The following is a 22,941-nucleotide window of genomic DNA, read 5'->3' on the forward strand; positions in this document are numbered from 1 at the left end:
TGATATAATTTAGTACACATGTGTTCAATAAAATCATTACTTGGAAGAGGCTATTGAGAAGCTGGAATAAATATTCAGTATGAATGATCCATAACAGTCAATCTGGAAGTACAGCATGTCCATCTTACTACTTAAGGTCAGGGCCATAGACTGTAAAAAAATAGGTCAGGGCACAAGCTCAAAATGAGCAAGAAAAGGCTTAAGGTGAGTTCAGTTCACCTGGTCCTGAATCAGATAAAGCCAGGGAGTGATCAGATTGATTTCTTAATTACATAAAATCCCTTTTAACTCTCTCTGAATGGCTGGAAGTCCTGCTGTCTCAGGTTGGCCAATGGCAAGAACAGCTGCTCTTCTGGGGGGAAATCCTCCCAGCGCCTCCATGTCCAACCTGAAAAAGAAATAATTAATGAATCTGAATCTTTTAGTTTAATACTGCAGCAATATTCAGATGTGTTTGCTTGACATTTAGGAACTTTAAGATATAGTCTAATTAAAAATGACTCACTAATTCTTCAGTATTATCTACAATGATATAAAAAAAATGATTTCCATTACACGAGAGTAGATGTTAAAACTTCATGCTGATTTGTACTCGGCTTTCGCCAAGATAAGCAAAACTAAGACGTAGCTTTACAGTAAACTATGCTTCTCCCTCCATTTACGCTTCTTTCCATAAGGTGGTGTGACTCCCCTTCTGTCCGGCGTTAACGGCAGCAGGGTACTTGGTGCGTCAGCGCACGCGACGGCTGCAACTACAGGACCAGCACGACAACCGTCTGGATTGAACCGAGTAGGGGACATCTCTAGGGTCTTCAAGTGGGCACCTTCCGTCCTCAGTGTTTCGTCGACTAGCCCACGACACCTCAAGAGGGCTCGACAGTGACTCTGGCGTCCCAGAGTCACCCCCCTCCGTCCCCCACTCAACTCAGCCCAGCTTACTGACCTCTACATCCCTCCTGCTGCTGAGACCTAACCACAATATCACAATCTCTCCGCAACCCGACCATACGCGCCAACCCGTTGACTAAGGCTGTCGAGCCCCACTGGTGCGTTAATATGCAGTTTCAGTGGACAATGGTTCCGTATGGCATACCACCTACCGCAAAACACAATATCTGCCCAACCACCCGTCATTCACGCAATATCCACAGGAACGTATACAAACAAACAAACCAACAGACTCTTCAAGTTTTCAAGAATTCTACTAAACCGTAGCGTGGCGGCCTGTACACAGCCAGCTAGAATCTTTCCGTCTCAACCACAGCCAGTTGCTGCTCCTTTCTGCTGCTTCAGATAAGTTCTTTACTGTGCGACGCAACTCTTGGCCGCTGAATCCGATGTCTCTGAGGAACCGGGTTGTAGAGTGTGCCACAAAACCTCGACAACCCACTTCCACTGGATAAACCTGGACTCTCCATCCTCGCTGTTCTGCTTCAGTGGCCAGATGAGCATACCGCAGTTTCTTCCTCTCATATGCCTCATCTACCGCATCCTCCCATGGCACTGTTAACTCTATCAGTTGAACAATGCGTGCTGATCCAGACCACAAAACAATATCTGGTCGTAGGTTAGTGGTGGCAATCTCAGGTGGAAAAATAAGCCGTTGGTCAAGATCAGCCAGCATCTTCCAGTCCCTAGCAGCTTCCAGTTGTCCTGGGCGAGAATTGGTGTTCACAACTTTTCTTGGTGGTTGCTCGCCTTGGCGGAGGAATATTGTCTTCTGCGTGTAATGTTTTGCTAGAACAGGTGGCAACTTATTGGTCATGTTACGCTTGCCTTCTAATGCGAAAGCCAAACATCGCAGTACTTGGTCATGGCGCCAAGTAAACCGACCTTGGCTAAGAGCCACCTTACATCCTGTCAAAATGTGCCTTAATGTGGCAGGTGATGAACACAAAGGACAAGAGGGATCCTCTCCTACCCAGAGGTTTAGGTTCTGCGGTGATGGGAGAACATCATATGTTGACCTAATAAGGAAACTGATCCTACTCTCTTCCATTGACCAAAGGTCTCGCCAGCCCATCTTACGTTGTTCCACACTCTCCCATCTCATCCACTCTCCCTGCTTGGCCTGGGAAATGGCCTTTATACACCTCATCCTCTCCTCCTGCTGTCGCACCTCATTGACTACCAGCTTCCTCCTTTGAGCTGGGCCTGCCTTGTGCCATTTAGGAGGAGCTAAACTGAGCCCAAAACCCCCTCTTCCATGCTGTACCTGTCCCACGATATCCCTAATTTGAAGGGCAGCCTTTGCCTCTACTACAGATTTCTTTGCTGACCACTTTCTACCAGTTTTTAACACAGGGGCTGCCTCCCTTACACATTTGTCGCGTGACTCTACTAAGGTCATTTCCAGTCTGACCTTGGCACACTTGAACTCCTCGGTTAAAGCAGAGACTGGCAGCTGCAATATTCCTTTACTATAAAGTCCTACTCTGCTGAGGCAGCGTGGAACTCCCAACTATTTCCTGATGTATGAACTTATCAACGCTTCCAGCTTATCCACTGTTGTCAAAGAAACGTCGTACACGGTCAGTGGCCACAGCAACCTCGGCAGTAGACCAAACTGAAAGCACCAGAGTTTTAGTTTACCAGGTAGAGCACAGCTGTTTATGCTCTTCAACCCTTCCACTGCTTGTTGTCTAACTTCTCCCACCCGAACTGTGTCCTTTAGATCCCCATCGTACCATCTCCCAAGACTCTTCACTGGCTTCTCAGAAACTGTTGGTATTGCCTCACCATTAATGAAGAATGTTTTATCTACTACCTTTCCTTTAACTATCGAGATGCTCCTTGATTTAGAGGGCTTAAATTTCATTCGTGCCCATTCAATATTATCTGTTAACTTCCCCAATAACCGATTAGTGCAGGCTACTGTTGTAGTCATGGTTGTCATGTCATCCATGTATGCTCTGATTGGTGGTAGTCGCATCCCAGAAGCCAAGCGCTCTCCTCCTACTACCCATCTTGATGCCCTCATGATTACTTCCATCGCCATGGTAAAAGCCAGTGGAGAAATGGTGCATCCTGCCATTATTCCAACCTCTAGGCATTGCCATGCAGTGCTGAATTTTGGAGTTGAGAAACTGAATTGCAAATCTCCAAAATAGGCTTTCACTAAATTTGTTATTGACATTGGTACTCTGAAAAAATCAAATGCTGCCCAAAGAAGCTCATGTGGCACTGAACCATATGCATTAGCCAAATCCAGGAATGTCACATGGAGCTCCTTCCTCTCCTTTTTAGCTGACTGAATTCGTTGCCAGATAACATTGATGTGTTCTAAGCATCCTGAGAACCCTGGAATGCCCGCTTTTTGAACTGAGGTGTCAATGAAGCCATTCTTTAACAGGTAGGTGGACAATCTCTGGGCAATAATGCTGAAGAAAATCTTACCCTCAACGTTTAATAGTGAAATGGGACGAAACTGACTGATGCTTGTAGCATCTTTTTCTTTAGGTATAAAGACTCCACCTGCTCTGCGCCATGCTCTAGGTACAACCTGTTTTTCCCATGCCACTTTTATCAATTTCCACAGAATTCGCAGAACTCCTGAAGCACTCTTGTACACTCTGTACGGAACTCCATTAGGCCCTGGAGATGATGAAGCCCTTGCCTTTCTCACAGCGTGCTCTACCTCTTTCCACTTAGGTGCACAAACCTCCATTTGGTATTCTGGTGGGTTGATAGGTGGTATGTCTGATGGAATTGACATAGGCTCATGCCTTTTTGCATCTGTATGCGTGTACTCCAAATATCTCTCTAGCTCAATCCTAGATGTTTTTAAAGTGCCATTCTTCTCACTGGTGAATAACTTCTTTACGAATTTGAATGAGTCTTTATAGAAATTAGCCCTTGCACGTTCCTTCTTTTTGTAGCGTTTCCGTAGGCGCTCAGCTCTGCGTAATGTTGCCAGCTTATCTTTTATGGCCCTTTGTAAGAGATTGAGTCCCTCCTTCTGACATTGTTCTGCTCTTTTCCATTGCTTCCTCAGCTGTCTCCTTTCTCTAACTAACCCTTCAATTTTCTGCTGCCGTCTAGACATTCCAGGAGTAGTTTGTACTTTTTCCTTCCTTTTTTCCACACCAAACCTCTCACTTCCATATGCGTAAATGATGTCCCCAAATTTATCCAGCTTCTTTTCAACTGTACCAGTTAATCTTTCCAATGCAAAGCATAGATCTGTGTTTACCGTGTCCCATGCAGTTTTCTCACAAGCTCTTGGCCATCTAACTCCAGGCCTATGCCCGTTGAGGTTCTTTTCTCTCTTATGCTGGTTAGCCTGACCGGGTTCACAAGTATGAATATGTTCATCACTAACTGTGCAAGCCCTCCTTTCGTCAATGACAGGGGTGCTGATATCCTGCGAGCTGTGGTTTGCTTCCTGTCGCTGGATTTCATTCGACTGACTTGACTGACTTCGCAAGAAGTACTGATCAATGCGAGGCCCTTGTCCCTTCTCCCTCAAGCATTTCATTTTCCCTTGATGAACCTTCAAACCCCTGACCGTTGTCGCCTTGCTCCAGCCACAGGCACAAACTTGGAGTTCAATGACTTTACTTACTGCAGATCTTGAACTAGTCTTACTCTCCATACTCATATCCGTTTTCATTCCTAAGTCGTTAACCATGTTGTCCAACATTGAGTCATCTTCCGCCCCCGCTCTCGCAGACTCTAGGGGTATTTTTCTCTTTAATTTCTCAGAAGCCTTGGGCGGGTGTCTCCAGCATCCTGTAAACACGGAGCTGGATACTGCCGACAAGGGTAGCTAACCCTTACCAGCCCCATTGGGGTCTCTTTCCTCCTGTCAGCTGTCTCTCCAGGCTGTCACAAGGTCTTTCCCTGGTTGCCAGCAGCACTATTCACCGCAGTCACTGGATGTATCCAGATCTTCATGATTTCCATTACACGAGAGTAGATGTTAAAACTTCATGCTGATTTGTACTCGGCTTTCGCCAAGATAAGCAAAACTAAGACGTAGCTTTACAGTAAACTATGCTTCTCCCTCCCTCCATATAACAACACAATGAACTCATTTCTATTCAAAAGGTCACTACTTATAACATACACTCTAAAAAAATATGGTTCTTTAAAGGTTCTTTACGCGTAACAGTTCTATTTAGTACCATATCGTCCCGCAGATGCCTTTATATGCTGAAATGGTTCTTCTTTGTGTTAGGAGTTTAGGGTTCTTTATTCCCGCCTTTTGTTTTTCAAATTTGTAACTGTCAAAGCCTCCTTGTTACTGATTTTCTGGAGCTCAGCTATACAACTACAGTTACTACACTCCATACTGTCAACAGGTACATTCTTTCTTTTTTAAAATGTCTATAAAGTATAACTTTAAAAATTGTAACAATCATTTCCTAACAATCATGTTTTTTTCTCTTTTAGTTTAACAGAACATGTAGTGTGAGCAGCTCTGTTCAGTTAAGGTACTCTTCTCTTCTCCACAGAGTAACAGAGATATGGAATTTTTTTATTTTTTTATTATGACTTTATGCCTAAACATACCCAGTCACAAAAAAACATTAAAGCTATACCATAACTTTATATCACTTTTTGCTTTTAACATGGTAAAGGGCTCATTCTGTCCATTTTTGCAGATGAACATAATTCATAATTCCATTCTTCATGAACATAATTGTTTTTACATAATCAAATGGAAAAGACACAATGTAACTCTAAACTCATTTGTGTATCTCAGATGCTGTCACATATCATAACCTCATCGCCTGCAGAGAGAAACTGCCACTCAGAATACACACATAATGAAGGACGTAAAGACATCATGGATTGTGAAGATATTTCACTGGAACTTGGACTTCATTACATCTATATCGTGTTAAATGTCAATTGTTCTTTATTAATGTATTCAGCTAACAACTGTTATTAGAGCACTGTCATTTTTGCTACAATCTGCCATGTCAATAAAAAATAAAAGTAGGCTACATGGAAAAAACATGATGTTTAAAAAAAAAGAAGTAAAACCCAAATAGAGGCAACAAGATATAAGACCAGGCAGATAGAGGGCTTAAAAAAACAACATTAATTAATAAAACATAATATTAATAATATGAAGATAATATACTAATAGTAATTTAAATAAATATTGTTGAAAAGGTTATTTATAACACCATTAAGGTTCTATATAGCACTTTCAAAGCATGGTTCTTAATAGAACCTTTTAAAAGGGTTCTATTTAGCACCAAAAAGGGTTCTGCTATTGTTACAAGCCGAAGAACCCTAATTTGGTACTGTTTAGAACCATTTTTCTTAAGAGTGTAGAAATTCAAGCATTGTTTTATACAATGCATGGCTATATGTAAACATTGAGTAAATCTAAAGTTAGATTTGCTGCCAGTCATATATAGCTATTCTGGCCAAAAAGCCCCCATTTAGAAGTTTAGATTCAGTTACATTTAGAGCCTATAACCAACATGTAAAGTGACCAATCATTGTTTGTTTTTAAGAGCCCCTATTATGCGATTAAAGGTTCCTCATTTTGTTTTGGAGGTCTCACTCCTACAATAGGTTAACATGCATCATAGCCTACTCTGCTCTGATTGGTCAGATGGCTCAGTCTGTTGTGATTGGTCTACAGCTTTTACAGCATGTGTGGGAAACGAAACACCCATTACCATATTTGTATTTCAGGTCCGGAGCTTCCACACAGTGATACAAACAGTAACAATGGCGTCGGTTTTACCGTATCGATTTGAGCTTGAGTCCTTATACTTAGGAAGTGCATGCAAAGTGGATTTACTTTCGCAACGCAGAAAATAGCATTCTCAACATGTCAATAGCACTTACCAAACTACAGTGTTTGAGGGTGGGTCAAAGTAGACATTGTTCGCAGGCAGCCACTAAAGACCATAAGCTGGCATTATGCAATTTTGTTACAAACCTACGTAGGCTTGTGCAGGAAGTAAGGCTGGAATTACTAACGACTCGTTTCAGCAGTTCAGAATCGGTTCTTTCTTTTGGGAGACAATGGCTGTGTCTGAAATTCACCCCTATACTCTTAAAGGGATAGTTCACTTTGAAATTAATTTTTGGTATGTTTTAGCTTACCTCAAGGGCATCCAAGATGTAGGTGTCTTTGTTTCCGCAGTAGTTTAAATTTTGATATTTTTAGGTCAAACCGTTCTTGTCTGTCAGTCATATAATGCAGGTCTATGGTCACCACCTCAAAGAGCATGCACAGAGAAGTCCAAATTAAACATGATTTAATGACTCGTAAATGTAAGTACACATTGATGGCATAAGACACGAAACGAGCGGTTTGTGTGAGAAAACGAACAGTATTTATATCGTTTTTACCTCTTGTAACCACAGCCACATCCAAGTGATCTGAGGGCGCAGGCGCTTCGGTCTGCACAAGCGCCAGAAAGCGCCAGAAGTGATCTCTCGCGCGAGTACGTCACTTATACGTGAACTATCCCTTTAAATAGGGCACTATTTGAGGGGACAGCCATTTGTAGAGAGGTCCGAAACCATAGTGGACGTTATCGAGTGCACTCATTTTATCCCATAATGCACTGCAATAACGAGTGTACAACTGATGTACACTCAACAGCTAGAGCAGGGTTTCTCAACTCTGGCCCTCGAAGTCCACTTTCCTGCAGAGTTTGCGAATAGCACAGCTAATTGAACACAGCTAATAACTCCATTTATCAAGCACTTTAATCTTTAAAACTTTACAGACCTTTTACATTCATATTTTACAAACAGCTATATATTACACACTAATATCAGAAAAAGCATAACAGGGGCACTTTAAATAATAGTTTGTCTAACATATCTAATATTTTTAATAACAAAAACATGCATTTAAGCCTTTAATTCTTGTAGCTATATTAAAAAAAAAGTTTTAATACTTGCTCAAAACTACTAAAACATGTTGTAATGGTGACTGCCAAGTTGGCGTGAGACAGATAATAGTCTCTCACATGACAGATTTTTATCACGATCATAATAAATGATCTGTGGGTGGGCCATCTGGGGCTGAGACTACACAGGCTATAACACATTCAAAGAAACAATTTACCTTCATTTTTCTCTGGCTCCAAATTAACTGGTTCGGCTGAGAAAGACCTGTCCAGTTCTCCCTGCATGAAGATTGTGATATAATGGTAGTTTTCTTCCAGTCTGATGGAGTTGACGACGGATACAAAGCGAATGCTCTTCAGACGGACACCAGCTTCCTCCATCACCTCTCTCTGGGCACACTGCTCCCAAGTTTCTCTGATAAGTGAAATTCATTTGCAAGCAACCCATGTGTATAAATGCATTAGCACACAAGAAAACATGAAGGTAACATGAATAAGCAGGAATTATAAAGGAAGGAACATAAATGTCTTTCTAATTTGATACTGTAAACTCACCCGAATTCAATGTGACCTCCTGGTAATTGGTAGGTGCCTTTCCCAACTATAGTTTTTCTTTTTCCTAACAGGACACATCCTGGTTTGGAGGAGTCTGTCACAAGAACCCCAAGTCCCACTCCAGGACGTTTGAGGAAGGGTTTTTCATTTTGAACACCCTCAGACATTGGATTTTAACTGTAATGAAACACAGTAACTGAATTTAAACTGTAGTGAAACACACTAACTGTTATATAGATGTAGTCCACACATTTTGTCAGTTTAATCTCTACAATTTATTCTGATTTCTGAAGGATCATGACCATGAAGAGTGAAGACTGCAGTAATGGCTGCTAAAAAAAATCAGCTTTGCTGTCACACAGGGATAGCATTAAAAACATTTAAAAATAGGAATTATTCCACACATTTGAACTTATTAGTGTAAACTTAATCACTATTTTTTGTATTTTAGAGTAAAATTGTGCTTTTTTAAATTTAGACATCAATATATCTTGAGAAAAGGATGGAAGATCCATGAATGTGTACAAATGACTGATAATCATGCACAATTAAAATGATGGATATTATAGAAACTCATATTTAGGCAATTATTGTCGTCTTTCTGTTATAGTTTATATAAAAGCCATACCTAGAACTTAAGTAGATGAAGGTGGATGAAAAAATGTATAGATCTGCTTAATTGTCACATGTAATTTTTGAATGAATCAGGTCAATAATTCAATAACACAAAAAGACACTCACGTGCTGCCATCTACTGGCGTAAGAATGTAAACAGCAGAAAGAGTCGATGGAAGATTCTTTTTTTGAGAGCAGATTGAAAAGATTAGAGTCAATGAAATGACTCAAAACTAGTGAGAGAATGAAAAACACGTGCAATGCTGGGTATCGGCATGAGAATAAAGCAACACAGCTTTAGTGGAAACCACAACGTAGTCTAAACTTACCTATCCTTCTTACTAGAGAGTAGATAAATCTCGTAATAGAGCATGTGTTTCAAGACCTGTCTCGTGATGTCCGTGGTCTATGAGATGTACAAATGGTATCAAATCATATTTATTCCCAAAAGAAATCAAATCTTGTCACAATCAATCAACACACATCATGAACTGATTTGAAAAGCTTTGGCTCATGTCATGAGGAAGGAAATACCCAGGCGCGATTCTCGAAGCGCAGTTGCGCAGTTGACGTACGTGCTAACGCAGGCGCGTCCAGTCATTTGTTTTCTGCTGCGCTGCTTGTACACAGAGCAACATGGCGACGTCCCTGATCTGTGGCCGGTTGTCCGCTGGACTGAGGAATTCCGGCTCCAGGACGAGTTTAAGCTCGGCAGCTAAGGTCAGTTGTACGTACACACATCAGATAACTATACCCGATTGTCGTTTGTGAAGTGGCTTGCTGTTTTGGTCTCTTTCAATGACACCAAATGGGCGAATCTCCTTTGACATTAGCCGTCAGGCTAGCTGCCTGTCATTATTAGGAATGCTTAGGTTAGCAAGTCTATTCATTCTCCTTTGAGTGGATGTTCTTTTGTAGTCTGACCAGATTCACGTAAAAATATCTGGGATTTTAGTGTGTCTGTTTGTTTATGTGGCTATCCTACACACTGTAACGTTACATGTCATATTGGTTTACTAGTTAACTTTGACCTACATGGACAGAGGGACAGTCTGTTTTGTTTCACTTCAGTGTATCTGTTCACTGTAGTGCCGCCTGGTTAATAAAGTTAACTCCTGAACAACTGAGAACTGCAATTGTGCCTGTTATATTGAACACAAATCTAAATGTAAAAACCTTGCTGAATCATACATTTGTTGAGATTAAGAATCGTATGTCTTCTGTTTGGTCATTGGAAGGTTGTACCCTTGAGTTAGCCACCCAGGTAATTCCCTATTTTTATTGTGCTGTGGAGTACAGCAAATTAATAATTAGTAATTAATTAGCCAATTAATGATATTGCTGGTGCAGACTGTCTTTTAAAAGGTATTATGATCCCACATTTCCTAATGTCTCTCTTGTTGAGAGGCTTGACTTTACTCTGTTCCTTTTCAAATCCTTTACATAAAAACATGGATAATAAAGATAGTCACTTATTTTTTGCATTTTACAGATTTAAATGGTACGGTTTTATTGTTTTAAATGTAGGCATCAAGATATTTAAGGAAGAGGGTGTGAGAATTCTTAACGTGTAAAAATGACTGATGTCCATGCACAATTCAAATTATGGATACTGTTAAATATTGTACCAAGAAATTGACAAAGTTGAGGAAAATTAATAGATCTACTTAATTATCAGTAATAATTATTTTTATTTTTTACTGCGCCTTTCCAAAAATAAATCATAAATCAGTTTGTAAATTATTCAATATTGATTCAATAATGATTCAATTGAATAAAAGCCACTCACTTGCTGCCGTCTACTGCCGTATGGATGTAAACTGCAACGAGTCACTGTAAGAACCTTTTTTCTTGCAAATCTGAGATTTTCCCTAGTCTTGCTTCTGTTTGTGAATATTGTTTCAGCAATACACAAAAGTACGTGTTTGCAGTGTAAATACGACAATGGCTTTTTAGCAATAATATCCCTTGTGTTGCAGTGTAACCAGGATTTCTATGTGGAGTTGGAATTAATTTGTATCTTTACATCCAATTACCAGGTGCTCGGTGGGACATCAGGTCTATTTGGTAACCATGGGAACCAGCCGTCCCCAATGCTGTCATTGCAGCAGCAGAGAAACCTCTCCCTGCATGAGTACATGAGCATCGGGCTGCTGAAGGAGGCGGGCATCTCTGTGCCCGCGGGTATGGTTGCCAACACACCCGACGAGGCTTATACTGCAGCCAAGCAGATCGGTAAGAACATATGAACATATGCTGCTGGGTGGGCACTGAGGAAAATATACATATATATTCTTCTTAAAGGGACTGCATAACTGTAGTCATGAAATATGAAGATTTATTTAATGTATTTTACACATTGGACTGGACTATTTTAGCACGATGACGTGCACAGCTTACTCTCCGCAGGCCAGATTATGGTGTTTTGAACAGGACAGCTGGATTACCCTATTTTAAGGTCTTAAATGTGCTGTGTGTTTGTGTTTCAGCTGTTGTGCTGTTCTCAATCATTCTGCAGTCTAAACATAGATTTGTGCCACCTCTGGAGAATGTGGCTGCCCTAACCTTTAATCTGACTGTCAGCATATAGGCAGCGCCGGCACAGACCCGTGATGGACAAGCAGTGCTGTTCGCTTGAATAAAGGAGGGTAGTGTGTCACAAGCATGGAGGAACTAGCTTTGGACTGAGAGACGTGCACAATAGAGAGCAGGTTTATATGACCTAACAGTCCAGATCTTGGTGTAATCTGTGTCTCAGAGCAGCACAAGCCTGGATTTTCTGGTGCCAAATAAATATATTTCTGGTAAACGCAACAAACTGAGCATTCAGGGTTGCAGAGAGTGGGAGTTTTTTATTTGCAAAATTGCAGCGTGGACAAAGTTGGAAATATCCAAAATTTCACAATGAATCTTTTTGCCGATCAGTGGTAAAATGGTGTTTCGTGGGGCACTTCCTTTTTTTCTGAGCTCCAACATGGTACAACTTTTAGTGTTAGTTCACCCGGCCAGAGCTGACGTTTTTTTCTGTCATTATTTACTCCTTGATGTTTTCTGAAACCCCTATAACAGATGTTCTTCTGTGGAACTCAAAAGAAGTTCGACAGAATCTTCATGCCACTATTTTCCATACATTGAAAGCAAGTGCCAAAAAGGAACTAAACAAAAATGTGATAAATAATATAATGAAAAACAGTAATATTGTGAAAAAATACTACAATTAAAAATAACTGTTTTCTATTTAAATGTATTTTAAAATTTTCAGCATCATTACTCCAGTCTTCAGTGTCACATGATCCTTCAGAAATCATTCTAATATGCTGATTTGCTGCTCAAGAAACATTTCCTATTATTGTAAATACTATTTTTTTGTCAGAATTCTTTGCTTCGAAAGTTCAAAATAACAGCATTTATTTGAAATCTAAATCTTTTGTAACATTATAGGTGTCCTTGCTGTCACATTTATCAATTTAATGCATTCTTCCTGAATAAAAGTATTAATTTCTTTAAAGAAATCTTACTGAAACCAAACTTTTGAATGGTGGTTTGTATATATATATATATATATATATATATATATTTAAAAAAAAACAGTCCTGAAATTCAAGCCATTGTGTAGGAAAAGAGCAGCGTAACATCTCCTTGTTAGGAACAATTTTTATATATATATATATATCTTTGTGTTAATAAAATATATAATTCTGTCTGTTTATTGAAAAGAGAGGCTTGTAAAGTTACAAATTCCAGTAGATATTGCATAAAACTCTGCCTTATTGTTCCAAGCAGGTTAATCATTCTCATTGGCGTCGTTATGCAGTTTAAATCCTTGTAAATCAAAACTATGACTTGCGTCATGTTGTTTGGTTGCGTTACATTGATTTGCCTTGCCTTGCACAAGCCCGTTCTGTGTGTGTACAGCAGCTCAGGTTTAGGGACTGTAGGTAATTACAGAGTGACTCATTGGTTGAGGATGCAGCAGTTGTGTACTGGATCTTTCATCTGTCAATTTAATTGATCTTTGTTTGTTTGCTAATCTCCTTTGAGCATGGCCATATGTTTTTGTCAAGGTTTTTTTTTCTCATTATTGTTTACTCTTTCTCTTTTCTCAGGCTCTAAAGACCTGGTGGTAAAAGCCCAAGTGTTGGCGGGTGGTCGAGGCAAAGGCACTTTTGAGGGAGGATTTAAGGGCGGAGTCAGAATAGTTTACTCGTGAGTGTTGGTGCCGACACAATTGTTCAATGCTTTTGCTTTATTTCACTTCCCATTTCATCTCTTTGTCTTCTCAACCTCTATGTGTCTGCAGGCCCGAGGAAGCGAGGGATATCTCCTCTAAGATGATTGGCAAGAAGTTGTTCACTAAGCAGACAGGAGAGGCAGGGCGCATCTGTAACCAAGTGTTTATCTGCGAGCGTAGATACCCACGCAGAGAGTATTATTTTGCCATCACCATGGAGAGGTCTTTCCAGGTGAGAGGTCACAGTTTGTCAATAATACTGTGTGGTTTATCTATGAAATTGCTTTGCATATGATTACATTCAAGTACAAAGTCTTTTAATAACAAGCATTAAATAATGACATCACCACTTCACATGCTGCAGTAAGCAAAGTGGCCAGTAGAGGTCAACTTTTACTCGTGTCATGACCTGAAATGGCAGTACTTCACCTGCCCTTAAAATGATCACATGGGTTCTACTCAACCCCCTACAGGGCCCCGTGCTGATTGGCAGTTCGCAGGGGGGCGTGAACATTGAGGATGTGGCTGCAGAGAATCCTGATGCTATTGTGAAAGAGCCTATTGACATCGTACAGGGAATAAAGATGGATCAGGCTATTAAGGTGAGATGCAGAGTATGATATAGCTCTGCACTGCAAGACAGTGCCCACACTGACTTCTGCATGAAAAATGTTTTTGTTCTCTTTTTCTATCTCTCAGGTGGCAGAGAAGATGGGTTTCCCCACTGCATTGATCAATGAAGCTGCAGAAAACATGTTGAAACTCTATGATGTGTTCATCAAGTATGATGCATCTATGTTGGAGATCAACCCAATGGTGGAGGATGCATCTGGCATTGGTACCTTAAAGTAGACAACCTGCGCTTTAGACCATTATGCATACATTAAACAACCCCATCCTAGGTTTGCACAATATATCAGGGGGAGAAAAAAAACGATATCTCGTAATAACTTAAAATTAGGTAACATTTTATTTTACAGTGTCCTTGTTACATATTACATGTAGCATAACAATAAATTATGCATAATTATATGCAACTAACCCTAAACCTCACCCTAACCATAACCCTATAGTAAGTACATCTAGTTAATTAATATTACACAGACCTTAAATGTATCAAACACTAAAACAAGGACACCTTAAAATAAAGTGTATCCTAACATTTTTGGTTACACTTTATTTTAAGGTGACATAGTTACATTGTAATTACTCAAATAAGTACTAAGTAATATTAATTAACTACATGTACTTATAGAGTTAGGGTTTGGTTTAGGGTTAGTTACTTGTAAAGAGTATAACTAAGTGTGAAAGATTGTACCTAAGCACACCTAACTTTTTTTTTGTGGAATTATTGCACAAATGCAGTCTCCGACAAAACACCCCTAATCACATGATGAATAACTCTGTTTAAAGCTATCAGTCAAGTCATCTGGTGGAAATTCTTCTCTCTCTCTCTCTCTCTCTCTCTCTCTATATATATATATATATATATATATATATATATATATATTTGTAATCACAGAAAACCAATCATTGTAATGCTCCATAACCAGGCCCACAGAGTTATGCATTCATTGAAATCTTCATCTATGCTTTGCAGTGATGTGTATGGATGCCAAGATCAACTTTGACACAAATGCTGCCTATAGACAGAAGAAAGTGTTCGAAATGCGAGACTGGAGCCAGGAGGACATCAGAGACAGACAGGCAGCAAAAGCAGACCTCAACTACATCGGCCTAGATGGCTCTATTGGCTGCCTGGGTCAGTACAAAAACCCTCGACCCTGTTTGTGTGTGTGTGTGTGTGTGTGTGTGTGTGTGTGTGTGTGTGTGTGTGTGTGTGTGTGTGTGTGTGTGTGTGTGTGTGTGTAATATATAATAGGTTTATATCGGGGTGGGTGATATACCGGTAGACACGGTCAACCGGTAAAGATTTTGGACTGTCATCTCTATTGCGGTTACGCTCTCACGTGATGTTGCTGTGCTACGCAGTCATGAAAGCTTATTGTTTGCATGGGTTTATGAGCATTGCGGTTTAAAAACAGATTATTTTATTTTTAAACCATTGAAGCGCAATAAGCAGCGAAAGACAACTAATTTCAGTATATGCGCGTGCTCTCTGAGAGACGCGCATTTTTTTAGGATGTATTAGTTTTTTTAATTATATTGAAAATGATGATAAGAATGATTAAATTTGATCTCATAAAAACCTTATTTAAAGCAACAATAACTACAAAGTAATATATATAATTATCGTGAATGACTGATATCGTGGTATAAGATTGGTCATCGCCCACAGGTTTATATTAAATTCTGCACTTTTAGTAAATTATTCTGTTTAGATGTGATTTGTACCAATTTGACTAGTTTATTAGATTGAATATGTGTATGTATAAATCTATACATGTGATGTCACCTGTGTTTAGTCAATGGAGCTGGACTCGCTATGGCAACCATGGACATTATTAAACTGCATGGTGGAACACCCGCTAACTTCCTGGATGTTGGAGGCGGAGCCACTGCACAGCAGGTGACAGAGGCCTTCAAGCTCATCACTTCTGATAAAAAGGTAATGTCATGGTCAAGCGAGGCAGTGCTGTTGCATTAGCTTCTTTTTTTGCCCACTCTCTTATTAGTGTCTCACTGTTATTGTCACTGAATGATATATATATTTTGTGGAGCAAGACACTTGGGCTATAAAACAAAAGCGTATACTTATTAGGGACACAAGCTACAGTTGTGTTTAGAATTAATGGCATCCCTGGCAAACATGATAAAAAATGGCTAAAAAATCACATTATGAAATAAATGTTTTTCTCCAAAACACATTAGCTTCAATTATTGGCACCCTTTTATTAAATACTTTTTGCAATCTCCTTTTGCCAAGATAACAGCTCTGAGTTTTCTCCTAATAATGTTTGGAGAACACCTGACAAGAGATCAGAGACCATTCCTCCATACAGAATCTCTTTAGATTCCCAGATCCATGTTGGCGCTTCTCTTCAGTTCACTCCACTCATCAGGTCAGGGAAGGACGGTCCTGGCAGAAGCTTCATTTTGTGCTCTGTAACACATTTTTGTGTTGATTTTGATGTTGATCGTTGTCCTGATGGAAGATCCAACCATGGCCCATTATAAGATTTCTAGCAGAAGGCGTCAGGTTTTGATTTTTTGTCTGTTGATATTTGATAGAATCAACAATCCCATGTATCTGAACAAGAAGTCCAGGACCTCGAGCAGAAAAATATGCCCACAGCATTAAAGATTCAACGGTAAATTAAATTGTACACATGGGGTACTTTTTTATCCTTTTGTGAACCAAACCCATCTAGCGTGTTTGCTGCCAAAAAGCTATTTTTTTTTTGTTGCATCTGACCACAGAACCCTGTGCCATTTGAAGTTCCAGTCGTGTATGACAACAGTTTGTTTTTGGATGAGCGAGGAGGATTTTTCTTGAAACCCTCCGAAACAACATGTGGGGGATGTAGCGGTTGTTTGATTTTTTTTTTTTTTTGTAAGGCTTCTGACCCCAAGACTCAACTATTCATAAGTTCATAACATCTTTTGTTGATTGGAACTTCTTAATTATTGCCCTGATGGTCAAAATGGGGATTTTCAATTCTTTAGCTATTTTGTGATGCTCAACAATCTTTTGATGCACATCAGAACTATATTCTTTGGTTTTACTCATTGTGATGGATGATTAAAGGGATAGTTCGGCCAAAAATGATATTTAACACATGCATTACTCACCCTCAAGCCGTTCGAGATGCATATGTCAATCTTGTTTCAGACGAACACATTTTCAGTTATTTTAGAAAATGTCTTAGACCCTTCAGTGGATATAATGTGAAGCAATGGGGTCCACCTCCTTCAAGTCCCAAAATGTGCATACATCCTTCACAGAAGTAATCCATCCGGCTCCAGGGGGATAAACGAAGGCCTTCTGAGGGTAATCCGTGCGGTTTTGTCGTAAAAATATACATATTTAAAACTTTATAAATGAAAATATCTGACTTCCGGCAACGATCGACGCGCGTTCACGGGTGATGGAAGTCGGCGTACGAGGTATGACGTAGCGTAGGAACCGGCGTGACGTAGAACGAATGCGCCTGCGCAGCCAGAGTGCAGAGCAAAACAAAACTACACTCAGTTCACCCGTGAACGCGCGTCGATCGTTGCCGGAAGTCAGATATTTTCGTTTATAAAGTTTTAAATATGTATATTTTTACGACAAAACCGCACGGATTACCCTCAGAAGGCCTTCGTTTATCCCCCTGGAGCCGGATGGATTACTTTTGTGAAGGATGTATGCACATTTTGGGACTTGAAGGAGGTGGACCCCATTGCTTCACATTATATCCACTGAAGGGTCTAAGACATTTTCTAAAATAACTGAAAATGTGTTCGTCTGAAACAAGATTGACATATGCATCTCGAACGGCTTGAGGGTGAGTAATGCATGTGTTAAATATCATTTTTGGCCGAACTATCCCTTTAAGGGAATTTGGCCTTTGTGTTTCCTTATATTTAAACTCCTGTGAAACAAGAAGTCATAGCTAGACAATTTCATGTTCCTAGTCCCCCTGGTGTGCTAAAAAAAGGTACATATTAATGGGAATATACTTCAGAGATATTTTACTCGTAAAAAAAATTCTAGGAGTGCCAATAATTGTGGCCAACGTGTTTTGGAGAAAAATATTTATTTCATAATTTCCCCCCTCACAATTATTTTACCTCAATGAAAGGTTAGATTTTTGCAATTTTTTTGCATGAAAGATCAAAAGGATAAACAATGCAGATTTATTTTTTACAGCCATTTTTGATCATATTTACCAGGGGTGCCATTAATTCTGACCACAACTGTATATTTAGGGTCGGTCTATATTATCATAGATATTTGGGGGGTGACCACCTTGCAACAGTCTATCAACCACATAGGAACGCCCTAAAAACTACTTGCAACCACACCTTAGAAACCTAACCCATCATCAGCACCTCTCATGCTTTCTTCAGGAAAAAGTCTAAATCTAGTTTGCCTATGTTGTTTTCTTTCTAAAAGGTCCAGGCTATTTTGGTGAACATCTTTGGTGGCATCATGCGGTGTGATGTCATCGCACAGGGCATTATCATGGCCGTCACTGACTTAGACCTGAATATCCCCATCGTAGTGCGGTTACAAGGTGAGAGAGAACGAACTTCACACTATGATTATTATTGATGGTGCGGATGACTTTGATCAATGGAGAGGTGGAGGGAAGGTTTGAAACCCATTTAAAATATTTTTTCAGCGCCCATACTTTATTTAAAAGGGTGCTGATCTAAAAAATGTAATCATGTTATCAATTTAACTCATAAGAACAAGCACTTCATGTAGGTTTGATTCACATGAACATGAAACAAAGGCTTATCAGAGCTGTGGCCCAGCAGTTTCCGTACATACCCTCCAAGAGCAGGATTGGACACCCCTGATCTATATCAATAAAAAGCTTGAAAAAAACCCGGAACGTCTGAGAGAGGAAACATTGACAGAAGGGTGACAGAAAGAAAAAAGGTGTCTGGAAAGGGATATTTGTGCAGGTGGCTCATGTTTTCATGCCTTTCTTGCCTTCATCTCACTCTCATCATGCTTGTCTGATCTCCAGGAACAAGAGTGGACGATGCCAAGGCTCTGATCGCTGCCAGTCCTCTGAAGATCCTGGCCTGTGATGATCTGGACGAGGCGGCCAAAATGGTTCGTTATTCTTATTTATGCATGTATATGGGCAAATCGAAACCGACAAGGAATGGAAAATTGAGAAGAATCTGCACATCATGGTTCAGGAATCAAATTGATTGTCTAAAATTAAAAATCTGTCATCATTTAGGCTACGTTCACACTGCGAGCCTTAGTGCTCAATTCCGATTTACTGCGCAGATCTGATTTTTTTTTGTATAGCTGTTCACATTGTTGAACCAGTCATGGTCCTGGACTGACCCGCATGCGCAAAAGAACGATAAAGACGTCACGCAGCATACTGTCATACGGAAGTAAACACGGAGAACATTAAAGTACACATTTATTTATTGTCTTATCTGCTGCGGAAGCCAGCGAATTTATGCGCAGGCCATATATAAAACAAAGACGAGGATGCTAAAAAAGAGAACAGAGTCTTTAAACATTAATGAAACGAGCCCTCATTTTTTAGCTTGTAGAGCTGTAACTGTAATACGTATGAGTTCTGACACATCACTGTCCTTCACTGACTTCCTTTCACAACTGTCCCATTATTGCAGAATTGTAATGAATCTAGAGTGACGTAAAAGTCGCATTAATTCCGATTTGACTCTTCAGACTGAGGTCGCATTGCAAAACACCTGATTTGTATCGAATTTAGGTCCACATGTGGAAGTGGCCCAAATCGGAATTGAAATGATCTGATTCCATGTGGTTTGTGCTGTTCACACTGTCATGAGAAAAACAGATCTGAGTCACATATGAGTCACACGGATTTGGGCCACATTTGTCTGCAGTTTGAACATAGCCTTAGTCAACCTTCTTCAAACATTTCAAAGTCACTTATTCTTGAGTGATGTGACAAACTTCCCATAACTTTACATGCCATTAATGTAAAAATGGCAACACGTGCAAGGAAAAATAATAACACTTTACAATAAGGTTCAATTTGTTGATTGTAGTTAATGCATTAGGTTTCATGAACTAATATTGACTACGTTTACATGTGCACCAATAAGGTCTTAAAGGGATAGTTCACCCAAAAATGAAAATTAAGTCATTAATTACTCACCCTCATGTTGTTCCAACCCCGTAAGACCTTCGTTCATCTTCGGAACACAAATGAAGATATTTTTGATTAAATTTGAGAGCTGGATCACTGCTACATAGGCTTCTTAAGGGAGTGAAACTTGATGGCCCAGAAAGTCATTGAAGAAAATGTTTAAATATTCCATGTGACTACAGTGGCTCAACTATAAGTTTATCAAGCGACGAGAATACTTTTTGTCTCAGTTCTCGCGCATGCGTCTTGGAAATCTCTTGAACTCTCGTCTCAGGCCCACAAGGAAGAAAAGGAATAGTCGAATAAAGTCGTTATTTTTGTTTGTTTTTCCGCACAAAAAGTATTCTCGTCGCTTGATAAACTTATAGTTGAGCCACTGTAGTCACTTGGACTATTTAAACATTTTCTTCAATGACGTTCTGGGCCGTCAAGTTTCACTCCCTTAGGAAGCCTATGTAGCAGTGATCCAGCTCTCAAATTTAATAAAAAATATCTTCATTTGTGTTCCGAAGATGAACGAAGGTCTTACGGGGTTGGAACAACATGAGGGTGAGTAATTAATGACTTAATTTTCATTTTTGGGTGAACTATCCCTTTAATCGCAGTAAGATGTTTAGGTGGCACAAGCACAACCTGTTCACAATTTCATCATTTCAATTGTGGTTATTTCTACTGCCATTATTCACATACCCCAATGCACAGCACAAATGATACACTCACATACAGTATGTGCGTCACCAGCCACGCTCTTCCACGGATTTGTTCCGCATGACGTGTCTAAAAATGTCTCCATTTCAATGTTTTGGACCATCAAAATACCGCATTATATTCATGTCAGTTACTACAATTCCGGTTGCTACGATTATTGGCTTAATCGCATCAATTTGATCAAAGTATTGTGTGTACATGAGGTAGATTTTAATCGCAATATTGCCCAAATCTTGTTATAATCACATTATGTGGGTGCATGTAGCCAATGAAAAATACTTTACAGCTTTTTTAAATCTTGGGTAATATTAATTTCTACAAATACATTTCAACATTTCAAGTATAAGTATTTCAAATATAAATTATGAATTACTTTAATGTATTATGGATTAACAAATAATCAGAGAATTAATCAATCTAGATGAATAAATGCTGTAAAATGAGCTGTTTGTTAATTCACGCTACCTAATGCATTAACTAATGGTAACAAATTGCACCTTATTGTGTTATCAAAAAAAGTGAAAGTGTACAAAAGGGACAATGAAAGCAAATGTTGCAGTCCACACAACTTTGCATCAAGTACATAGAACTAACACACGTCATTACAAATAATGACTATACAAACCAGGTTTCCAGCTACAAGCTATTTGGCGTTCCACCATGAATGCGGAACCGCAGCATGACCTGACATTGACAGCCAAGCAGAACATTTTTGATATTTTTAACGTACCATTACGTAGAGCTTTTTTAATGCCACCACAGCAGAATCATCAAAATGAGAAAAAGCGTGAATTGTTTTTTGCTCTATGGTAGGACACCGTTATATTTTAGCTGATCTTAATTACCATATCTTTCTCTTTTTCTCTAGGTTGTGAAGCTTTCTGAAATTGTATCATTGGCCAAAGAGGCCCAGGTTGATGTCAAGTTCCAGCTGCCCATCTAACACAACAGACCCACAAGCCACCTCACCATTCAAACCATCTTATATGAACTGAATCCAAGCCCACCATCTGAGCTTGTCTCGTCTCAGACCCTCCAATAGAGTTCTCCACAATCCAGTGTCCTGCTCAAGCTTCTGTAAACTCTCGTTTCTGTCTCTTGGTGGTTCTCTGTGCATTCTGTTTCATCAGTGCTTTCAGATTGTAAAAGCACACGTGTTTCTGCATGGCGCCACTTTCATTTCATCCGATCAACCTCATCCAGTGCAGAGCCCATCAAATCAGTCCACTAACATACTGTTTAGGGTTTTTTGGTTCCATTGGTTTAGATCGGCTCATTGTTACTGCCTACTGCTTTTTGTTTTGTCAATGTTATTGTTTGCTTGTTATCATAAGTGGAGGATGTTTTTATGTGGGACTGTATTTATACTGTTGAAATGTATATGGAGAGATGATTCTGTTGATGTAGAATGTCTCTGAAACACTGGTATTATTGCCACATACACACACACACACACACACAAAGTATCATTAAAAGAAAATCCCACCCCCTATTTTTTCTTTCCTCTCTCCCTCGCCTTGTGTTTTCCGGCGGGAGTGTGTGTGTGTGTGTCGATGTAGGATGTCATCTCTGTTCTCCTAAAGAGAAATGCACCATTTCCCTTTTTAAGCAAACGCACAAGCACTCACAGGGAATATGTGTGTTATTGGTGTTCTCTCAGTCTGACGAGGAGCCACCGGTGCAGCGGAAGCAGAAAACAATAAAAATACTCAAGCGTCTCAGAGGATTACGTTTACTTCTTCTCAAAGGCTCTGTCACTGTCTAAATTTGAAATGTAGAACATGTAGTTCTTTGGCAAAGTATGTCCCTTGAATCATCTTTCATGCAAGAGTGGGTCCTGTGGTGAGAATTCAACTTTCTAAGAAGGAAATGTCTGGATGTGGCAGCTCACAGTTTGAGGTCTGTAATACCTCATCTATCCATTGGAAGTTGCTAAGCTGGTGCAGGACCCCCTTGTGAATATGAAATCTTTGCTTATGGGCAAAATAGTATATATGCCATATTTGATTGTTTTTAGTCAGTCACCTTTAGCTTGAACTATTCCTTTAAGAGTCCTAAAAGTAATGGTCACTTGCAAAACATTTACTATACACTCAAATATTATGTATTTGAATTGCATATTACATTTCCATCCATTTGGATTACATGTTTTTAACAAACCAATAAATGCATATTTGTCAAGTCACCTTTATTTAAATAGCGCTGTATACAATACAGATTG

General features: G+C 39.6%; 2 protein-coding genes across 2 annotated transcripts; one reads left to right on the plus strand and one right to left on the minus strand.

Annotated features, from left to right (window-relative positions):
- Window positions 1-230: 230 nt before the first annotated feature.
- Window positions 231-8,649, minus strand: nudt15 (nudix (nucleoside diphosphate linked moiety X)-type motif 15). Its single transcript, XM_056267034.1, has 3 exons — window positions 8,388-8,649; window positions 8,051-8,247; window positions 231-388 (listed from the first exon to the last, which is right to left on the minus strand). The coding sequence occupies exons 1-3, from the start codon at window positions 8,552-8,554 to the stop codon at window positions 285-287; spliced, it is 468 nt and encodes a 155-aa protein (XP_056123009.1). The 5' UTR covers window positions 8,555-8,649; the 3' UTR covers window positions 231-284.
- Window positions 8,650-9,578: 929 nt separating this feature from the next.
- sucla2 (succinate-CoA ligase ADP-forming subunit beta) lies at window positions 9,579-22,438 on the plus strand. Its single transcript, XM_056266870.1, has 11 exons — window positions 9,579-9,722; window positions 11,042-11,237; window positions 13,109-13,208; window positions 13,303-13,465; window positions 13,707-13,835; window positions 13,933-14,071; window positions 14,834-14,995; window positions 15,660-15,802; window positions 18,296-18,416; window positions 18,879-18,967; window positions 21,589-22,438. The coding sequence occupies exons 1-11, from the start codon at window positions 9,639-9,641 to the stop codon at window positions 21,661-21,663; spliced, it is 1,401 nt and encodes a 466-aa protein (XP_056122845.1). The 5' UTR covers window positions 9,579-9,638; the 3' UTR covers window positions 21,664-22,438.
- Window positions 22,439-22,941: the final 503 nt, after the last annotated feature.

This window comes from Rhinichthys klamathensis, unplaced genomic scaffold, assembly GCF_029890125.1.
Source record: "Rhinichthys klamathensis goyatoka isolate OS25496 unplaced genomic scaffold, OSU_Roscu_1.1 h1tg000254l_1, whole genome shotgun sequence".
Lineage (NCBI taxonomy): Eukaryota > Metazoa > Chordata > Actinopteri > Cypriniformes > Leuciscidae > Rhinichthys > Rhinichthys klamathensis.